The 19,859-nt window shown below is 39.0% G+C and overlaps 1 protein-coding gene across 2 annotated transcripts in view; it reads right to left on the reverse strand.

Moving 5' to 3' along the window:
• The window catches only part of Dnah5 (dynein, axonemal, heavy chain 5), a 300,957-nt gene that overhangs the window by 149,461 nt on the left and 131,637 nt on the right, over positions 1 to 19,859 (reverse strand). For both annotated transcript variants that reach the window (XM_013514981.1, XM_005386122.2), the window contains exons 26-35: positions 18,778 to 18,840; positions 18,249 to 18,487; positions 17,301 to 17,541; positions 15,509 to 15,708; positions 13,905 to 14,058; positions 12,237 to 12,400; positions 8,739 to 8,895; positions 5,148 to 5,360; positions 4,241 to 4,465; positions 2,671 to 2,843 (exon numbers count right to left, since the gene is read on the reverse strand). In XM_013514981.1, coding sequence (XP_013370435.1) covers positions 2,671 to 2,843; positions 4,241 to 4,465; positions 5,148 to 5,360; positions 8,739 to 8,895; positions 12,237 to 12,400; positions 13,905 to 14,058; positions 15,509 to 15,708; positions 17,301 to 17,541; positions 18,249 to 18,487; positions 18,778 to 18,840 — 1,829 coding nt within the window. The remainder of the gene's footprint in view (positions 1 to 2,670; positions 2,844 to 4,240; positions 4,466 to 5,147; positions 5,361 to 8,738; positions 8,896 to 12,236; positions 12,401 to 13,904; positions 14,059 to 15,508; positions 15,709 to 17,300; positions 17,542 to 18,248; positions 18,488 to 18,777; positions 18,841 to 19,859) is intronic.

The following is a 19,859-nucleotide window of genomic DNA, read 5'->3' on the forward strand; positions in this document are numbered from 1 at the left end:
ATTTAGCTCAGCGGCAAAAGCGCCTGCCTGGCAAGCGCAAGGTCGTGAGTTCGGTTCCCGGTACCGGAGAAAAACCAAAAAAAAAAAAAAAAGAATCAAACGGCAGAAACATTTATAAACTATGATACTTACGTATGAATATTAAAAAGGATTTTGACACATAAGCACCCAAACTTTGCAGAAGGATAGAAAATAAGCTGTTAATTACTTTGAAAAGTTCCCCCCTAAGACTTTCTACTTTCTATTCTTCTCTACCTTTTAAAATTTTTACCAAAAATATGGAAATCTATTAAGTATTTCTTAAAGTCCTTCACTAAGTATTTATAAAGCATCTGTTCCATGGTAGAATTTATTTACCAGAACTGTGCTGGTAAATAAATCCTGAGAATCTTGTGTCTCAAGGAGCTTACACTCAAAGGGAAAAAACAGATTATTTAAAAATAAGTAAACAAGTAGAAATAAAGCTGGGTAAGGGCTCACAGGATATGGAGAATGCTTTTTCCATGGTGGTGGGTCAAAGACTCCTCTGAGGTGACATTTGAGTAGAGAACAGAGGAAATGAAACACGAGCTAACTCTGTCAAAAAGAGGATTCCAAGACAAGAGTATAAGTACACCCCATCTTTTTTATCCACTCCTCAGGTGATGGGCATTTGGGTTGTTTCCAACATTTAGCTATTACAAATTGTGCTGCTATAAATGTGGGTGCATATATACCGCTGTGATATGATGTTTTCATTTCTTCTGGAAAAATACCCAGAAGGGGACTATCTGGGTCCAGTGGGACCTCTAATCCTAGTTTTTTGAGGGATCTCCACATTCCACACAGTGGTTTCACCAGTCTACACTCCCACCAACAGGGAAGAAGTGTTCTTTTTTCCCCACAGCCCCTCCAGCATTTGTTATTGGTTGATTTCTTGATGACAGCCATTCTTTTGGGGATGAGATGGAACCTCAGTGTTGTTTTAATTTGCCTTTCTCAAATGACCAATGATGTCGAACATTTTTTCATATATATATTTGCCATTTGTATTTCTTCAACTAGGAAGTATGTACTCATCCCAGATGTCCATTTCTGGATTGGGTCTTTGAATTCTGGGGGTCTGATTTTTTTTTCAATTCTTTATATGTTCTAGATAAAAGTCCTTCGTCTGAGGGACAGTTGGCTAAAAATTTTTGCCAGTTCATGGGTTTTCTTTTTACTCTGTTAGTGATTTCTTTTGATGTGCAAAAACTTCAATAAGATGAAATCCGAGTTGTTGATTCTTGGAATCCCATGCAGTTTGGTTTTTAACCGTTGTTGATTTCCTAACATCTTGTTTTGAAATTCTGTCTGTTGGGACCACTTAGGGAACAGGCAAAGAGCCAGTGGCAGGAGCTGAATGAGGAAGGAGGAGCAGGGAAGTGACAGGAGCCAGCTTATGCCAGGCCTCCTGGGCTGAAATGAGGACATTGTCTTTGACTTTGCATGGCTTCTTTTTGGTGTCTGACCTGAGAAGAGACCATAAGGGGACAATGATGAAACAAGAAAACCAGTTAAGAGACTACTTTGGTTCCCAGGTTGGAGATTACGGAGGCTTGGAAAGAGTGGTAGCCGCAAAAGCAGGCATTCGTGTCGGCAGGTGGACGTATGTGCCTGGCGTTCGGGGAGCAAGCCCTGGCTGGAGGCAGAGATGGGACAACTTCTAGATGGCACTAAAAGTCACACGGGATCACGTCTGAAGTGTGTGTAGATGGAGGGAGCTCTCTGGCCTGTGCCAGGGTTAAACGTCAGGGAGAGGAGGAGGAATGACTAGGAGCAGGTATAAAGGGCCAGCTGCATCAGTAGGAAGAACCAGATGAGTGTGGTGCCCTGGAAGCCGTGTGAACAAAGTGCTTTAAGAGGAGAGAATGATCAACCTTATTGAGGCTGCTGATTAATCAAGGAACATGAGCTCCAGAAATGACTGTCAAATTTGCCAGCCTGAGACGTGGGTGAGCTTCACAAGAGCTGTTTTTGCACAGTGATGGGGAAAAGTATGACTGGAAGAGCAATGGTCCCCCAAGGATGCCCACATTCCTCCTTGCACGGATAACGCACAATAGGGCTGCCATCACAAAGTCTGAATTAGACTCAGCAAAGCACAGAATGTCCATCCTGGAAGGGCCCTTGGGAACAGGCTCATTCAACTTACAGATGGGGACACAGAGTGCTAGAAGGTTGCAGTGACTGCTCCAGGTCCCAAGCTGGGAAAGGACAGGCGGAGAGCAGAGGTGACAGCTCCTTGTGCCGCAGCCAGCGTCCTCCTCACCACTTCCGCATGCCTTGCTCCTCACTTGTTTTCCATCTTAATTCTCTGGGAGGACAACAGGTGCCACAGCTGCGAAGGAACCTTCAAGGCTCCCTGTGATTTACACCTAGTGACACACAGTAACTAACTCCCTTTCTTGTCCATTCAGCTCCCTCAGAGGCATTGAAACTTTGCCTCTATAAGAACGAAGGCAGAGGAGGCCAGCCACAAGACCAAGTCCCCTGTAAAAATACAGGTGTAAAGCTAGAAATATTGAATTTCAAAGACCTTGGTATAAACTCTAAAGAGACATTAAGCAAAAGTCCTCTGAGCAACCCAAGAGAATAAAAGTGTTGGGCAAAAGGAGAAGAGTGATTGTAGAGTCAGAATCCTTCCATCACCTGTCTGTGAGTGGAGTTATGACAAGCCTGTCAGTGCAGCCTAAAAATTCATTCTGGTATGTGAAAGCCACATCTGTGATGTGAATCATCATCTTGTCAGAATCTTCATTAAAATAAAATCTGCACTGTTTCAGCCACTCAAAGTCCGTAGGGCTCTTGACATGCATATGACACTGAAATTCAAAAGGTATATGTTACAAATGAAAGGAGAATCATTTATTAAATATACACATTAGTATTAGGTAAATCATACAGTAAAACAAAGGAAACTCACAGTCTATCCTATTAATTCACAGATGTCAACTAAATTATCATCAACCCACTCACTTATTGGTTAACAATAAGGAAATCTCAGAGGATACGAGCACAAGAAAAATGGAAAGAACCCCTAATTAAGCCCTCCAATTTAAATGGCATTATATAATTTAATCATAAGATTCATTGCTTAGATTTCATCCTTTAGTGACCAATACTATACTTCTAAGCATGAAATACAGTCTAGGGAAAATATGTTACAGCAAACAGAGAGAGTTAAACAATCTCACTAGGAAAAAGCCACCTTGTAAGATTATGTTAAAGCACACTATTGGGGTTTTTTTAATCCATTAATTATTTTCCCTAGGAATGTGCACAGGCCAAAATTTCAAAATATCTAGATAGCAGGTTATCGCCCAGCAATTCTTTTGTCTGCATTGTTTAACCAAAATGTTAAACCACCTTAATCATTTTTCCCTGACAAATAAGAAATCAAAATTACCTAGAGCCCTTCATTTCTGAGAGAGACAAACAGTGTGCTTAACTATTAGGAGAGGAGATTAGCATAAAACAGCTTGACTGTGATGTGTTTCATTTCCATTACATCAGGACTACCTGGTCATAAACATTTTTACATAATGGAGTTAAAACATAACCCAGAAAATTATTAGGAAAGTAAATGCTTCTTATCTAATGCTGTGTCTTATCTAATGTTGTCTCTTATAGTAGAAGACAAATGTCCTTTCTTTTCACATTTCCCATTTTCTATAGCTACTGAATGCTCCCTTTCTCCCTATTCTCTTTCTAAAGACAAAAATCTGGGCAACACCTGAAAGTTACAAGCTACAGTAGGAAAGACCACTTTGCAGTCAGTGACATGAAATGCAGCAAAACTTGTTAAGGATGTGACTTATCAAAAGCCTTAAAAGAAGCCATAAACAACTCTCCTAACAATATCGGTTATCATTTCTGCAGTAAGAAACCAGCGATCTTCAATCAGTAACTGAAAGGAGCATAAGAAAAATAAAAGCTTTTTGGGATGCCACATAGCACTTTAGCATTTAAAGTAATCATACAACTAATTTTAAAATTAAATCTAATTGCCACAATAACATAATTTAGTTCACCAAAACTTGACTGAAATTGTATTATCAGGCTGAAAAGAAAAGTCTGGCAAACAACTTTTGATCATGATGACTCTTTGCTTGAATTAACCTTTCCCTTGAATACATTCTAACTAATTCCAGTGGGTAAACACAGGTAGTGTGTACTATTTGCTGTGCTGTATATGTCACAGAATTCATAAAGAATTTACCAGGTCATCAAAGATATCTCTTTGGTGCACATGAATAGTAATCAAAGTCTCATATTTAACTCGTTCCATGGAGCTCAGATCTTTTGTGGTGATGTCTATCAGTGTGTTAAGTAGTTCCAGGAAAGACTGATTGGTTTTCTGCATGATTTTTTTATCAAATTTGGCGTTTCTAAGAGCTTCTTCAGAATCCCGTGTCCATATCATTTGAATCCCTAATAACCCAACCTTACAGAAACAAAAAAAGCTTTTATGAGTGTGCATGGCATATTTACATATTTGAATAGAAATTATAACATAATGAAAAATTGTGATTATTATGCTAATGTAAAGCCTTGATTACATCAACTTAGTATCTTGTTCCAAAAGCCCATAGAAACTCTATTCATATTATTTACCTATCAATTAAATATGTAGAGCCCCATGATGTGTCTACAATTTTTTCTTGTAATTTTAAGTCATTTAATTCACATTTATACTAAATAGGTTTTTAATTACTCGCAAATAAAGGTCTCAAATTTGCTTTCTCCAAACTAGCATTGTATTTACAAATAACAGATACAAAAAACTAATTTTTCTGGTCAGGTGTCCACTCAATACATTTTCATGATTTATGTACATCATTACATATGGAAATTCAGTTGGAAAAATTGTCTTAATTTAAAGAAAATATGTCAAGTATCTCTGTAGCCCAAATACATATTTAAGTCTATATGTATATATATGGCCAAATAATCTGTAGTTGAAATCTTTTAAGCTTATCTACATTATAAATCCTTAGGAAAAACTTAATATATTGGTCCAGAGTTAAAGTATGCTATCTGTGAAGCTTACAATAGGCAGTATCTGAGATTTAAGGTGGCTATTTTATGAGAGAAAAAAAAAAACTTTCCAATTTCAATACACTGACCTGAGCAGGAAAAGAAGAAAGAAATTCAATCAGTTGGAAACCTGTTTCTTGAATATTTGCAGCTGCCTGGCGAATTACAAGATGTAACGAGGACCGAGATTCCTCCAAGAGAGAATTTAGCCAGACTTCCACGTTGCCCTCTGCCATAACAGGTTTGTTCAACTCAATGGTCTCACCCTCTCGAGAGGAAACTGACAGAATGCGATCATAGTTCTGTATTAGAAAGTGGGAACATAGCAATATTTATATGAAAGCAGAAGAAATAGTTTCTGAAGTTTCCTCAATTCTCTTATCAATATTATCCCTCCAGTAGACAGGTAAGTTACAGACTATAAAATGTAAGGCAAAACATGATTTAAAGTCACTATCAAAAGCAATAAAAATGTTATCCCTGAAATCTAAGAAGGAATTTCTAAATCAATTCCAAATAATCAGTACTCTGAGGGGTTATATTTATTTCCTAAGAAAAACATTTCATATAAATGTAGTGATAAAGTTATCCAAATGAAGCTGGGACTTTTTAAGAGCAATTGCAGACTACAAGATTGTCATTAACTGTTGTTTTCAATATACCATCAGACATCAACCACTGTTAATTTGTATTATTTTGTCTTGAAACCCTGTATCACTTTAAATGTTCTTGCTTTGGTTTGTTTATGTTTGTGATACTGGTATGCTGCTATTGTTCTTTTGTTTGTTTCTCATTTACTACTCGCTCTAAAATAAAATTTCTAACAAAAAGATAACTTCAGGTAGTTTATTCTTGATCTAATAAATATTTATTAAAACATTAAAAAAAAAAAAAAAAAAAGATTTTCAGGTTGACATTAGAAACGGCCTGGTCAGCAAGCTTCACTCCGAAGAATCAAGTAATTCCCATTCTTTACCAAACACAGTGTTCTCTGTACACGAGCCTGGCTTCACACAGGTTTCCTAGCAAAGCCAGCACCCACTCTGGTCATTGTGCTCCACATCGCACATGGTGAGCTCAATGGGAAGAACGTGGTGTCTGGAGTTCAAGATGCAAGCTCCCAGGTCCTCTTCCGAGCACAGATAACGCAATGCCAGAGCACCTCACTGAGATGAAATTTCCTGCCTCTAGTTAACCACTAAAAATCACACCCGGGCTGCTTCTGTACCCACCTCACACTGGAAAATTAAACAAACAATGCAAACTGTAAACACCAATGCGTCTTCCTCACAGAAGTGATCCTCCACAAGGTAATGAATCTTAACTTTCAGGGATCCTCACTTGCACTGACTTTCTCTGAGTTCCTGAACAAAATTTTGTACTTCTGATTTTGTAAAATAAAGAAGACCCACAAAACCAGGGTCTGGCCCCTGGTTGTAGTAACCTTAGGCAGAGACTAACCAAATCAATGCTTTCTTAGGAAGTGATCGCTAGGAACAGAAGCAAATGATCTGTGGGGCTGTAACCGACAAATGAAGAAGCTTAAATTACCTTCAGCAGACAACTTCAGGGGGCAGTGAAAAGCTTTGCTCTTGAACCACAAAGTCCTAGCACTGTAGCAGAAAGAGCTGAGCGAAATATCAGAAAGAATTTCCTGGTTAATTTAGACCCTTCTTTCAATCTATGTACTCGATGGATCAACGAATCACTGACTTTGACCATTAAAATTCACCCTGTCCTTCCCTCCTGTGCCAGGATTTGCTATAGTAGTTCAGGCTTTTCCTTCCTTTCTCTATTTCATTCCACCTCCCACACTGCACACAATCTTCCTAAAACACAAATCAGAGCCCTGCCCTGCTCAGAGGCCTCCTTTGTGTCTCTGCCACACTCAGGATGAAGTGGATTCCACAGTGTGGTTCACCCAGCCCTGGGAATACGGTCCCTGCCCATTCCTTCTTTATTCATCACTCCCCCTTGTTAAAGTCCTATGTGATCTGATTCAGGTTGGAGTGATCCAGGTTGGTTTCTATCTATTATTGCGGGTTGAATGTGTCCCCTAAAAATGTTAATGTCATAAGCCCAGGACCAGGGAATGTGACATTATTTGGAATACAACATTTGCAGATGTGATCAAGTAAGAAATGAGATCGGATTTAAGGTGCCTTACCAGAGAAGAATTTAGACACAAAGGCACACAGGAAGAACAACATTTGGAGATAAAAGCGGACCTGAACATGACGTCTACAAGCCAAAGAACACCAAGGACTGCCAACAGCCACCAGAAACTGTAACAAAAGCACAGAAAAAATTCTCCCCCAGAGCGCTCAGTGGGAACTAACACCGCCACCACCTTACTACTGACTTTTAACCATTAGAGCACAGAGAGACTACATTCCCAGTGTTTTAAAGCATTTAAACCTCAAGTAACAAATGCAGTCCCTCACACACCTACAGTCCTGCCCTCCTGGGCTACACATGCCTCCAGACCGTCACATGTACCCATCCTGCTGACCAGAGCATGCTTCCCTTTTCCACCTATCTGGTTATGTTCCACTTGCCTTCAGAAGATCAGTTCAAGTGGATATTCTCCACAAGAAGCCGTCTCTGACACCCCACACACTCAGGCTAATGTTCCTGACAGCCATTCCCATACTCCATGTGCTTAATACAAGCACAGAAATAATAACTCAAGTCCCACAATTTAATTGTCAAATTTCTCTTCACTGTTGCATGCCACAGAAATAGTTTCAGTGCTGCCTAGGATGCATTCGTCCTTGGAAGCTCAGAACGAGCCTCACGTCTGGCACATGGCAAGGGGCTTGACCATAATGACTGGCATTTACTTGTCATCATGGGCTACCTCTACCATCACACTAACTGCACTCTACAGACTCCATCTGTTTGCTTCTCTGCCTCTTCCACCACAGTGTGAGTTTCCTAAAGCAGGTACATTCCCATTATTAAGTATAACATCTAGCACAAGGTAGCTGCTCAATAAATCAAATTATGTGCTAGGATGAATAAATGAATGTTTCCATGGGTTTGTATCAGGCACCAGAGGACTAAATACAATGCCAAATAGGAAAGGTCATTCTGGATGGAAAGATGGATAAAATAGTATATTTTGGCAGCTGCATACCCCAAGTGCAGCCTACCCCAAGTTGAATGGTCTCTTTTGGGTCCCCTACAACTCCATTATTCTATAAACATATTAGGAGTGTTTTTAAAAATGGTTTTAAGAAACCATACCAAACACTCATGAAACCAAACTATAACTATCACCCTGGAACATTTAATTGTTTAGTCAAGGTACTACGTTATGAGCGATTGGTTTCTTTGTCTGGTTGGATTTCTTAAATTACCATGTAAAACCATGCATTCTATAAGCAATATATTCTTGATTACATTTAAATTATTATTTTAATAATAATATTATAATAATATTATAATAATTATAATAATATTGTAATTATTATTATTCAAAAGTACACATTGGATATTAAGAAACAACACAGTTCTGAAGGCAAGTTGGACCCCAAAGTTTGTTTTTAGCCACTGGCCAAGAGTTAACCGACAAGGAGAGAAACTTTTATAAACACAGCATCCAAGAATTACCCAATGGAGGCAGCTGACATGCTAAGATAGGAAGCTTATTGGCTAGCAATGAGAATTAGGCGAACCTTGTCATGGAACCTGACAGTTTTAATGTTGTCAAACACATTCAGCAAATGGGCTTGTATGGTGTGGGAGTCAGACGCCTGCCCCAGGATCTCCAGGAGAGCAGGATCTGAGACAAAGAAGAATCGAGGAAAGCACAGCCGTTTTTTCTCCAAGTATCTAAAAGGGGAAGAAAAAGATGGACTTTGATAAAACACACAAAGCTGATCTTTTCAAGAATAAACTGACCTAGGGCTGGGGGTTTAGCTCAGCGGCACAGCACCTGCCTGGCAAGCACAAGGTTGTGAGTTCGATTCCCGGTACCGGAAAAAAAAACAAAAATAAACAAATGAATAAAGAATAAACTAATGTAGACCGGGAAAGGAGGAAAGGCTGTGGGACAATCTGCCTGACTTAATGTATTTGGCTTGTTAAGAGTTTTTAACAAATAGCACCCTGTATACTGATGGAGAAACTATTTTCTTTTCAGAATCAGTAGCAGAATATTTTTTTCACAAACATAAGGTATACATTTTGCTCAGTCTGGAATATCTTGCATTTCATTTGCAAGAACAGGATAAAATATACACAGAGTTTTGGAGAGACTTTGTTTGTTTTGTTTGTTTTGTTTGTTTTGTTTCTAAGACAACATTCATTATTGGAAGTGCATCTGAAAAGAGAATCTACCACCTCAGAGCAGCTATGGTTCAACTGCATGAAAAGGTGGTTTCCTGCAGGAGTCATGGCAACCTGGTGAACACTGCTATCATCGACCTGTTTTCAACTACACTACCATCTAGAAGTGTTTTGTGTTATGATTATTCCTCAAATTATGGATATATTTTCTCTGCTATTTTTGTATTTATAGCTCTCAATATCCATTTTCTAGCATAGAAAATTTCTTGTTCTATTGGGGACTTCTTGTAAGTTTTCACTTTTTAATGAGGAGGCAGTATTGTTTTGATTTTTGGTTGATCTGTTCTGTTCTGTGCTGTTCTGTTCTTTTCTGTTCTGGTTCTGTTATGTTTTGTCCTGCTGCCCAGGCTGATCTCTGGCCTTTTATTCTGGGAGTCACTTATGCAGTCTTCCTGCCTCAGCCTGGGACTATAAGTCTATGCCACCCACTGCACTGTGGCATTACTGTGGTTTTAATCACCATTTCTTTCTCACACTTTACTAATTCTTGCGAACTTTAAGTCTCTTCCTCCAACTTGCACTCTTCCCTTGTCATTTGTATGATTGACTCACTTCCTGTGTAAAGTAGTGAGGAGCCCTCCCTCTATGGTAGGAGCAGAATTCTCTTCCTAGGAAAAGTAGTTTTCACTTGAGGGTTAAGTAGGTCAGAACCCGGAGCCCAGTGGTGAGGCCACGGGGGATGTATGGGGAAAGCCCGGCCTCCACAAGCAATTGCTGGGCTTGTTCGGATGAGTGGAATCTGGCGGCTGAGGCAAGAGCTCAGTTCCTCAAGACAGGAGGAGACATTTCCAGAAAGAGGCAAAGGATTAAGGATATGAAGGGAAGCTTGTTGTACGTAACTGGGGTGTCTCCTGTGATGACAGCGGAGCAGCCTTGATGTGTGGACTGTGGTCAGTACTCTCAACTCTCAACCAGCGGCTCAGTAAATTATGCATCACCTGCTTCTGTGTGCCAATTGCACTTATCTACTTGGGGCAGGTGGAAAAACGCGAAGTCTGGCAGCAGTGGGAGGCCGGGATAAACATAGAGGCAGGGACCCGGGATAAACACAGAGGCAGACCTATGAGGGTGTTTTCTTCCAACTTTCATTTTCTTAAAGTCTTACTTCTGTGCTGTAGCATTGAGTGTTTTAGATTTTTACTTTCCTGCCTTTAAGGCAATTCTTTATATTCTTTTTAATATCCTAATCCTTCTGGTTCATACAACTGATTTTATTCTTAGCCCTTATTCTTTTATCCTACTAATTCTCATTCCTCACTTGTTATCTTCCTCACAGCAGCCCGATCTGATTCTGTGATGAACCAGGTGATGTTTCTATTCCGCTAGACCAGGCTGGGAGGAGACACACGGCACGTGCCAGCCACGTCTGCGATGGGGTTGAGATGATGACAGATCTTCAGAGAGATGCTTCTCCTTAACCTCCACTCTAATTATGACTTGGCTGCTGAGAAGATTCTTTTTGTCTGTGATCTTAAACATGACTTGGGAGGATCTGGGTTTTGTGTAACTATGAGAACTCAAATGTTTTTGCCGGGCTTACACATTTCGGTTCATAACCTCTTCTTGGTAAAAGAATTTTTAAAAAACAGTAAAAGAAAAAAACTTGTGCTTAATTTTAAAGCAGACTTTTCTTCCAATGAGTTATAAAGTAATACCAAAATATCAAGCACTGGGGGAGAACATGTGTGTGATAAAAAAAAAAAGAAAGAATGAAAGAGAAAAATAGAGGAGGGTGTGTGTTTGTACCTGCATCTGTGCTGATGGTGGAAGAGAAGAAAGAAAAAACACCAACCCCACAGTAGGTAGATAAATGATGTGAATCCTCAGCAAGTTTTTCATGGTGACCAAACCTCCATGACATCCCAGCAATCCTTGCCTGGTAGTCTTCCCATCTTGAAGACCATGGGAGTATGAAGATCTACTAACCCCCTTACTAAGGCTCTCGGGCTTGATCTCGGTGGTAGACTGCATGGTTCTTTGACTACCTAAGAACCTCTGTGGTGTTTGCAATATGGGAGCCCATGCTCAACCATCATTATGGAAACATTTGCAATCATTTGAAAACAAAAATACTTTTCTTTGTTGAATGTCCTTCAATAATTATTTGACTTGATCTAACAATTTTATAAAGCAGTCAAATCATGACTAGCTAAGAGTCCACTTTTCTAAAAAGGTATTTTGGAGAGCTTACTTGCAGATGGTTTTGCTTTAAAGCAGACATTTACAGGGTGCTTCACTATCACTGGCATTGCTGTGACTGCTATTTAACCATGCTGCTTAGAACAGACTTCTAATAAAAGGAGGCAGGTGATACCCTACAGCACAGTACTTTGAGATACTCCCAACCTAAACTGGAGGAAACTTACAAAGATTTCCTAAACAAAATCTTAGCCCAACCTCAAGTTCCTACTGCACTATCTCCACATCTAGATATGGTCTGGCACTGGTGAATATTATAATTAGACCCTCACTTCTGTACAGTCCTGACCCCTTATACATAAAGACTCCTTCATAAAGGAGTACAATAAAATATTTTTGTTCTACAGATGTTTTTCCAGGAAGAATACCAGAAAATTAGTATATTAATTTTAAAAGTAGACATTAGGTGAGAAAATTTTGAAGATCTTATCCCAGTGAGGAAAGCGGCCTGAATCAGGACCAACGCAGTTAAGTGCTTGGCGAGAATAGAAAGCTCGAGCCCACAGCAACTTTATCCAGAAATTAAACTTTACCCAAGGAAAACAAATTTGACTGATGCTATGTACTTTTTCTGTTCCCTTTTGTATAGCAGATTCTGAGAGTTTTCAAAGAGCCAGCAAGCTTACCCAGTGAGAGATTTCTGGCATATCTCCAACTGGTCCAACAAGTGTGGTAACAGCCGCCCCATGGTCTCATCTCCGACGCAGCACTGCACCACGCTGGGCATTTCATGTGCTCGAGTCATGATCTTTACCCAAGATTTATCTATATTGGAAAAGCACTTGGCTTCCTGCAAGAATGACGTAACAAACAACATTTGGAGACATCGGTGATCTCAAAGGCAGAGTGTCTCAAATGCCTCCAACTGATGCCATAGAGATAACCAGGCTAGGTCCCCAAGGGATGTGTGCTTAGGATCTCACACTGTCTAGGCTATTTAAATTCTCCTTTCATCTTTTGTACCACATTAACCTCTTTTTTAAGGATCTTTAGTCCAAACCTAATACTCCCATTAAATAAAAATAGGAAATAGAAATAAAAATAATACTTGCAAGATAATTTGGGAAGACAGGACATTCCCAATTGTTTTCATGAGATAATCTCTAAATGGAGAGAACTTTCTACTTTTGAGTCTTCTGCAATGAATACTGGATTACTTGTGGGTATAGAGAAACATTTAAAAATAAGAATGCAAAGTTAATTCTGGTCAGATTCTAATATTGCAAAAAAAATTAACATACTTTCAGGAGAAAATGAAGATGTACAGGTTATTTCGAGAGGGTAGGAACAATGGTTTTCTTCCCTAAAACTTTCTGTATATAGTATTATCAACAAGCACATAGTACCAAAATGAGCAAGAAACTCCACTTAGCTTCTTAAAAATTCTACGTGAAAGCTTTCATTTTCAGGCCAATTTTAGATTCTTTCCTACCCATCAAGAAGAAAAACATGTACAAATACAAAAGCAAAAATAAATAAATAAATACCTAAAATGTTAGTGTGTGAATATGTTTCACAGCGGATGAAAAACATAAATTTCCTGCTTTATCGCTGGTTAACAAATCTATCTTCTCTAATTAAACTGAAAACTAATTAAAGAAAAAGTCACAAAACCCAAGTGAAGAACAGTCAACATAACCATGCTTCCAAAACTCAAATATATTGTTAAAATATTAGACCCTGGCAAACAACTTAAAGTAATTGAATAAGAGTTCTTGAAATTTGGTTAAAATGTCTTTTAAAAACACAAAGTATACCCCATGTATATCTAGTAAGATAATTACAACCTGATGATAAAAATATACCCAGTACCTTCAGAAGATCTTTTTTGTTTTGGAGCTTTTGCTTCTCACAGGTTTTCATCCTCAATTTCACAGTACCAATATAATTTAGTATATTGTATAGTGTGCATTATTTTAAAATGTCAGTAGTACATGAACAAATTATCCTACCATTGTCAGGATAACTACACCATAATTCTACACTGTTCCAAATTGTACTTTGAAATTATCTAAAGAAGAATATCAATTATGCAGGAGCTCATGCTTTGTTTTTTTTAACCCTCGGTTTCCTATCAAACATCACAGTTTCATACTTACTCTGATTGTCAACTCTTTCCTTTCCAGAATTCCTCACTACCCTTGAAGAATAATATTATCAGTTATGAAAACAAAAATACCGGAGAAGAAGGTCTAACAGAGACTAAACTGTACTGCATTCTCTAAGAAGCTATTAGTCCTTAAGTAGTTCTCTAATTGAAAGACTTGATGGGATCATAAAGAAATCTCCAAAACCTTGGGCAACTGCTTGGCAATGTCTCCTCCCACGAAGACAGCTTCTAGATAAATCCACAAGTTCTGCACGGTCATCCAGTTCTCGATGATGTCGGTTGAGTTGGAAAGGTACTGTACCCATTTTTGAATCTGGGCTTTGAATGGCATATTGTATCTAAAATTTGAAAATTGAAACCAAATGTCCATCATTTCATTTTTGTTGTTTTCAAAGTAAAAATTCTGCTTAAAAATCTTAGTTTTTAACCTGCTGAAAAGTTTGATTGTATTGCTGGTTTTCACAGTGATGATACTGAGTGAGTAACTTGTCACCATTTACTGGATATTGTTAGTCTAGCTTTTTCTGGTTTTGTCCAGAGCATAAAGCACTGGTGACTCATAATCCAAGGAGCAGATCAGGTGTGCAGCTTGATTCCATCCCACTCCCAGAGCAATATGCAGCCACTGTTCCCAGGTCTGAAAGAGTGCCTGTGTACAGTGTAGAATTATGGTGTAGTTATCTTGACAATGGTAGGAGAATTTGTGCATGTACTACTGACATTTTAAAACATTCTCTCTGAGTTTCTGGGGAGCAAGGTACCTGCCCCAGAACAGATCATGTTTATCTAATTCATGTGTGGGTGTGCGTCTTCTCTATCCCAAGTATGTTATTATCCATTCATCCTTCATTCTAGTTGGGTAGGAATAGTGACTAAGTTTACTAAGACCAAATCTTAAGCAGTCCAAATCTGACAGGATCAACTGTTTAAATCTCCAAGACCTGACTTTATATTCCGTGACACTCACTCATATGTACCAAATGAAAAGCAAAGCAATTTTTATGGAGACAGGTTTAAATAGATAGTATTATCTGTATTAAAAGTATTGACTCACAATATACAGCTAGAATATCACAATAAAATTATAGCTCAGTGGTATATGTATGGTATGTAATTACTGTAATTTGAGATCCTGATGAACAAAAAACTGTTTTAGAAAAACAAAGGGAAGTTCACTGCTCATGCTCCAAGGAAATGTATGTTCATGAGTCCAGGTTTACATGTCCAAAATCTAATAGCTTTACTGATTCCATCAAATCGTGCCACAGAAGAGTTATACCGGTATCTGTCTGTGCCATGTGACACATCTTTATGAATTAATTTTACTGTTGTGGCCTGAGTAAGAGAGACCAAGTTATCTCATTAAAGTGTGTACACAACTAAGAATTTCTAGCCCATAAATGGCGGAAAGGTTTTTTTCAAGTAAAATGATCATTGTTCTGGAACTCAAACTGAATTCCAAGTGGAATCTGTAGCCTGTGGAGCTGTCAACCGTGCAATGAGGCTTCTCAGCAGCAAAGTCGAAGTGTTCAGCAAGATCCAAGTGGATAATTACATGGAGCATTATTTTGTCCCACTGATGGTCTCAGACACATCCCACAAATAAAGCCTAATGGAATGAAACAGTGCAATGCATGCTGTGCCAAAGGCTAAAATTAAAACAAGTGTTTTCAGCACTGAATAAATTGTATGCAGGGTACTACTGCACTGCATTTTTTACTAATTTCCCTTGAAATGTTGGTAACTATGCTTCTCAAGTGCAAGAGTCAAGATAGATGGTTTTCCTACCTGTTGCTCAGGAGAGAACCCAGCAACATCAAGCTGTCCTCCATGTTGGCGATGATTTCGGAGGTACTGTCCCCTCTCAGGAGGAGTTCTCCACGGCTTTTAAAGCTGGCAAATGTGAAGGTTTTGTTGTCCCATTCATTAATCACTTGCTTCAACTTTTGTTCAATGTCTCTCTCTTTGACGGCACTAACACAGATGTCCTGTCAAAATGGCAAGCTCTCGTTTTATTACATCAAAGTCACATAACTTTTTCATAGTCTAAGTTCAGCAGAAAGCCTGTCTTCACTATATGCCTGATATGTAACGAAAGCACGTATATTTGCAGAGATAGGGACAGAGACAGAGACAGAGACAGACAGAGGCAAACAAGGAAATTTGGGGATAAAGATATTACTAAGTAAAACTTTAAATTATAAAATTTCCCTCCAAACTGTTCTAGAAAGGAAGATAACAGAAAAGGTGCAGTCAATGTTTACTTTACTCACAAACTTAAAAGCTATTATTTCTAGTTTATACTTAAAGTCAAGTCATGCAGCATAAGAAAAGGAAATTAGCAGAAATGTGATTGCATCCCATGTCTCTGTCACTTCCTCGGTCTCTCCTGTAGCTTCATCTTTTCCCAGACTATTCATGGAGCCCTGGGTTACCCTCATTTCTCCTCACATAGCTTCTCTTTCAGGAGGATACCATCTACACTCAGGCATTCAGGACCTTTTATGTCTCCAAGCAAGACTCACACCCACGTGCCAACTGAGATTCTGTACGTGGATGCTTCAACAAAACCCAAATACAACCTGTGAAATATCAAACTCATGCCCAAAGTCAAGCTGTGATCTTTGCACCTTGTTGCCCAATCTGATCCGCTTACAATATTACCTTCTCAGTCATAAGAACCAACGTTCAGACTGCTCAGCAAAAAGTCTACAACCCAAACTTATGTGCTCACCATTTTCCCCTGACCACCATACCTCCACCAACAAATTCTTCCCAGTTTCACCTCCTAAAACTCTTTTAACTTTGTCTTCTTTGCAACTGCACTACCTCCCCTTTAGAGTAACCTGAGTTGCTCTCTAAGCCCTTTAATTGTTTTACCATCTTTCTCTTCTTGCTCTCCTTCAATTCTTTCTGTACATAGCTGCCAGGATGATCCTTACAAAATGCAAATCTAACAACGGCCTCCCTACTGCAAACACATCTCCCGGGGGGTTCTCCCTTGCTTTAGAGACCAAAATCTATAGCATGTTCTAGGCTCACTCTATGTCCTGGGCCCCAGCTGTTTCCTCTACGGCTCTTCTCCACCACACTCCAGCCACACAGCCAACTCCGGTTCCTCCAGCGCACATGACGTCCTTTGAATCTGGAATGGGTTTTCTTGCACTTTCAAAGCCCCAAGTGACACAGTCCCTTCACTCAGCTAGGTTTGCACAAACACCCCAGCTTTCCCTGCCTTTATCATCCACAAGCGAGACAAGCTCCTTTGTCATAGGCTCTTGTCTAACAGTGTACATTTCCCTAAGTGGTGTTTACTGCAATGTACAACTGTACCTTTACTTACATAATGATCTCATTATACTGATTGTCTAATGATCTCTGAATGCTGATATGCATCTTATGTCCCCAGCACAGATCTGCCACATGGACAGCACTGAAATAAACACTTGCTGAAGAATTAATGGGTGGATGTCAGGAATGAAGTTTCAGATGTCCCAGCATGGTTTACTGTATGACACAAGGACGCTATTGCAGCCCAGGAGATCATCCAGTCTTCCACCAGAGCATCCCACGACTGTACCTCTATTTCTTCTTTGTATTTCAGAAGAGGAGCCTCCATGATGTTTCTTAACTTAAAAGCTTCATTCCCCACGTCCAGACTGCGCCCCGTGAGAACAGTGATCTTCTCCCAGTGCCTGTCCATCATGGCTTTACTGGCCATGTATTCCAGTAGGGGGCAGCACTCGCTGAAGTCATCAATAGTCTTTTTCAAGTCCAAATAAGCCTGCCAGTCCTTCAATGCCCGGGGCAGCTTCCGACACCTGTAGAAGAAAATCGACACTAATGGCCATTTGAACATAAGCCCAGAGATCTCTAATCCAAGACTGTTGGGGAGCACTTGTATCCAAAATAGCCTTTCCAAATACCTGTCTCATTTTGAAATCTCATGACTTAGAGGCTGTTACTACTATGTGTGGCACATATTACACAAAATTATTCTTCCAAATAAAGAAGGTATTTTTTTTCAGTCTCCCAAGATATTTACCCAAAAGCATTACTTCTGAGGATAGAGGTCCCTTGCAATTCATTTCAACTCTACAAACATGAATTGAGAACTTAACAACCACAAAGCACAACAGAGTATACCAAGCATTCACCTCAATTTATGCAACAAATGATTTTCCTTTGCTTTGGTTATTGTACTTAAAACAACGTTAAAGAATCACGGGGTTCTTGTCTTTATTCCAGAAAATTATCTAACATCAACTTCATATATTTGATAAGTGTGATGCAAACACAGATCACCCCCTCCAACCTACAGAAAAGGTCCTGACAAGATTCATCTATGATTAAAGAACGTGCTTATCTCATACACTCAGGGAGAATGACAAGGATGACGTCAACAGGTAACAAAGTGCAGCAAGATGTGCTTTCAAAATACCCGGAATGCAAAGAGATTGGCAGCCCATCAAAGGGGAAGGCATTGAAGCCCAATAGCTCTGAGCATGCTAAACATTTCCTTTCTTACCTGTTCTGGAATTCCAAGAGTTCACTGTTGATTTTCTCGATATTCACTTCTGACCAAAGAGTATCTTGATAACTATTTACAGTCTCTATGACACTGTTGTACAGAGTGTATATTTTCTGTAGAAGATTTAACTGTTTTTTTATTTCAAGAAGCTGAGGATACTGTGTAACTGGAAGACCAAAAAGTTCCTCTCCTCCGGTATAGGTGATGTATTTCCGATAGATATTATCAAACTGATTCTAATAAAAACACAAGTGAAAACTGATTGACATGACTTATACATGCTCAAATACGGGAATGAAAGTAAAAGCCTAGGAAACCAGCAAGAGCTTGTGACCTTGGAGCACAAGTAGAATGTTAAATGACTATGATTAGTTCACAAAAACTGCTTCTAATTGTAGCGACACAAAATCATATTTTCAGAAAGGTAAGCAAATTCCACATTAAGACAATAAGCTTGCTATCTTTTTTAAATGTGCCGTTTAGAATCTAATAAGATTTAGGAAGATAGAGCAATGTAAAAGATTACCTGAAACATCATAAGCCTATCACTGGCTTCCTGGGGATTCAAGCCACTCACCATAGGACCATTCTGAAGCAAAAAGTGAAAAAACACAAAACAGAACTAAGTGCTTGTGTACAAATCTCATGAATATCAAAGCTGATGTTCATACTTGTCACATCCATGACAGAAAACAGTTTTTCACTTATAAAAAGGACTCAGAAAGTTATGTAGTTGGAAATGTGGTAAAACTTCAACAAGTTAACAGACTTTGAAAATTTAAAGGATTTATTTCCACTCGTTAGATGACAGAAGCAAAGAAAAGTCAATAGCTCCTCTGGAAGAAGCACATATCTCTGGTTTGGAACAAAAACCCTAGGACACTAACTCACAGATTTCACCATTCTAATACTATTTGTAAATCAAACCATAATCTAAATATTCCAACAAGGTTTGCCTTCATGTGATGCCTTAAATATGTGAGTTTCTCTGCTTCTTCACCTATGAAGTGAATATTCACCCAGTCTCCTGACATGAGCTTTGTGCTTTGGTACACTTCTAGTTGATCAGTTAAAAGTTTAACTCCTACTTTATATACATATTTCCTTCTGTACCACATTACAGTGGGCTGGAAAGGGAAGGTACAATACAACGTATTTCCACTAGAAGACTCTACTCTAAAATTCATGGCTAAAATACAATTGGCTCCCAAGCAGGGCTACATTGTCTTGTTCACCACTGTATTTTCAGCACAATGGACAGAGTCTGGCACCTTTTGGGTGCCTTAGCATTTGTAGAACTAAGAAACACTTCTCCACTGCTGGTGGGAACGCAGACTGGTGAAACCACTGTGGAAATCAGTTTGGAGATTCCTCAGCAAATTAGGTCTAGAGGTCCCATTCAATCTAGCTATTCCCCTTCTGGGTATTTTCCCAGAAAATCTAAAAACATCATATCACAGTAATATATGTGCACCTATGTTTATAGCAGCACAATTTGTAATTGCAAAATTGTGGAAGCAACCCAAATGTCCATCCACTGAGGACCGGATAAAAAAAATTGTGTTACTTTTATATAATGGAATATTACTCAGCTATAAAGAAAGATAA

The sequence above is a fragment of the Chinchilla lanigera genome, unplaced genomic scaffold, assembly GCF_000276665.1.
Source record: "Chinchilla lanigera isolate Chin_1 unplaced genomic scaffold, ChiLan1.0 scaffold00025, whole genome shotgun sequence".
NCBI lineage: Eukaryota > Metazoa > Chordata > Mammalia > Rodentia > Chinchillidae > Chinchilla > Chinchilla lanigera.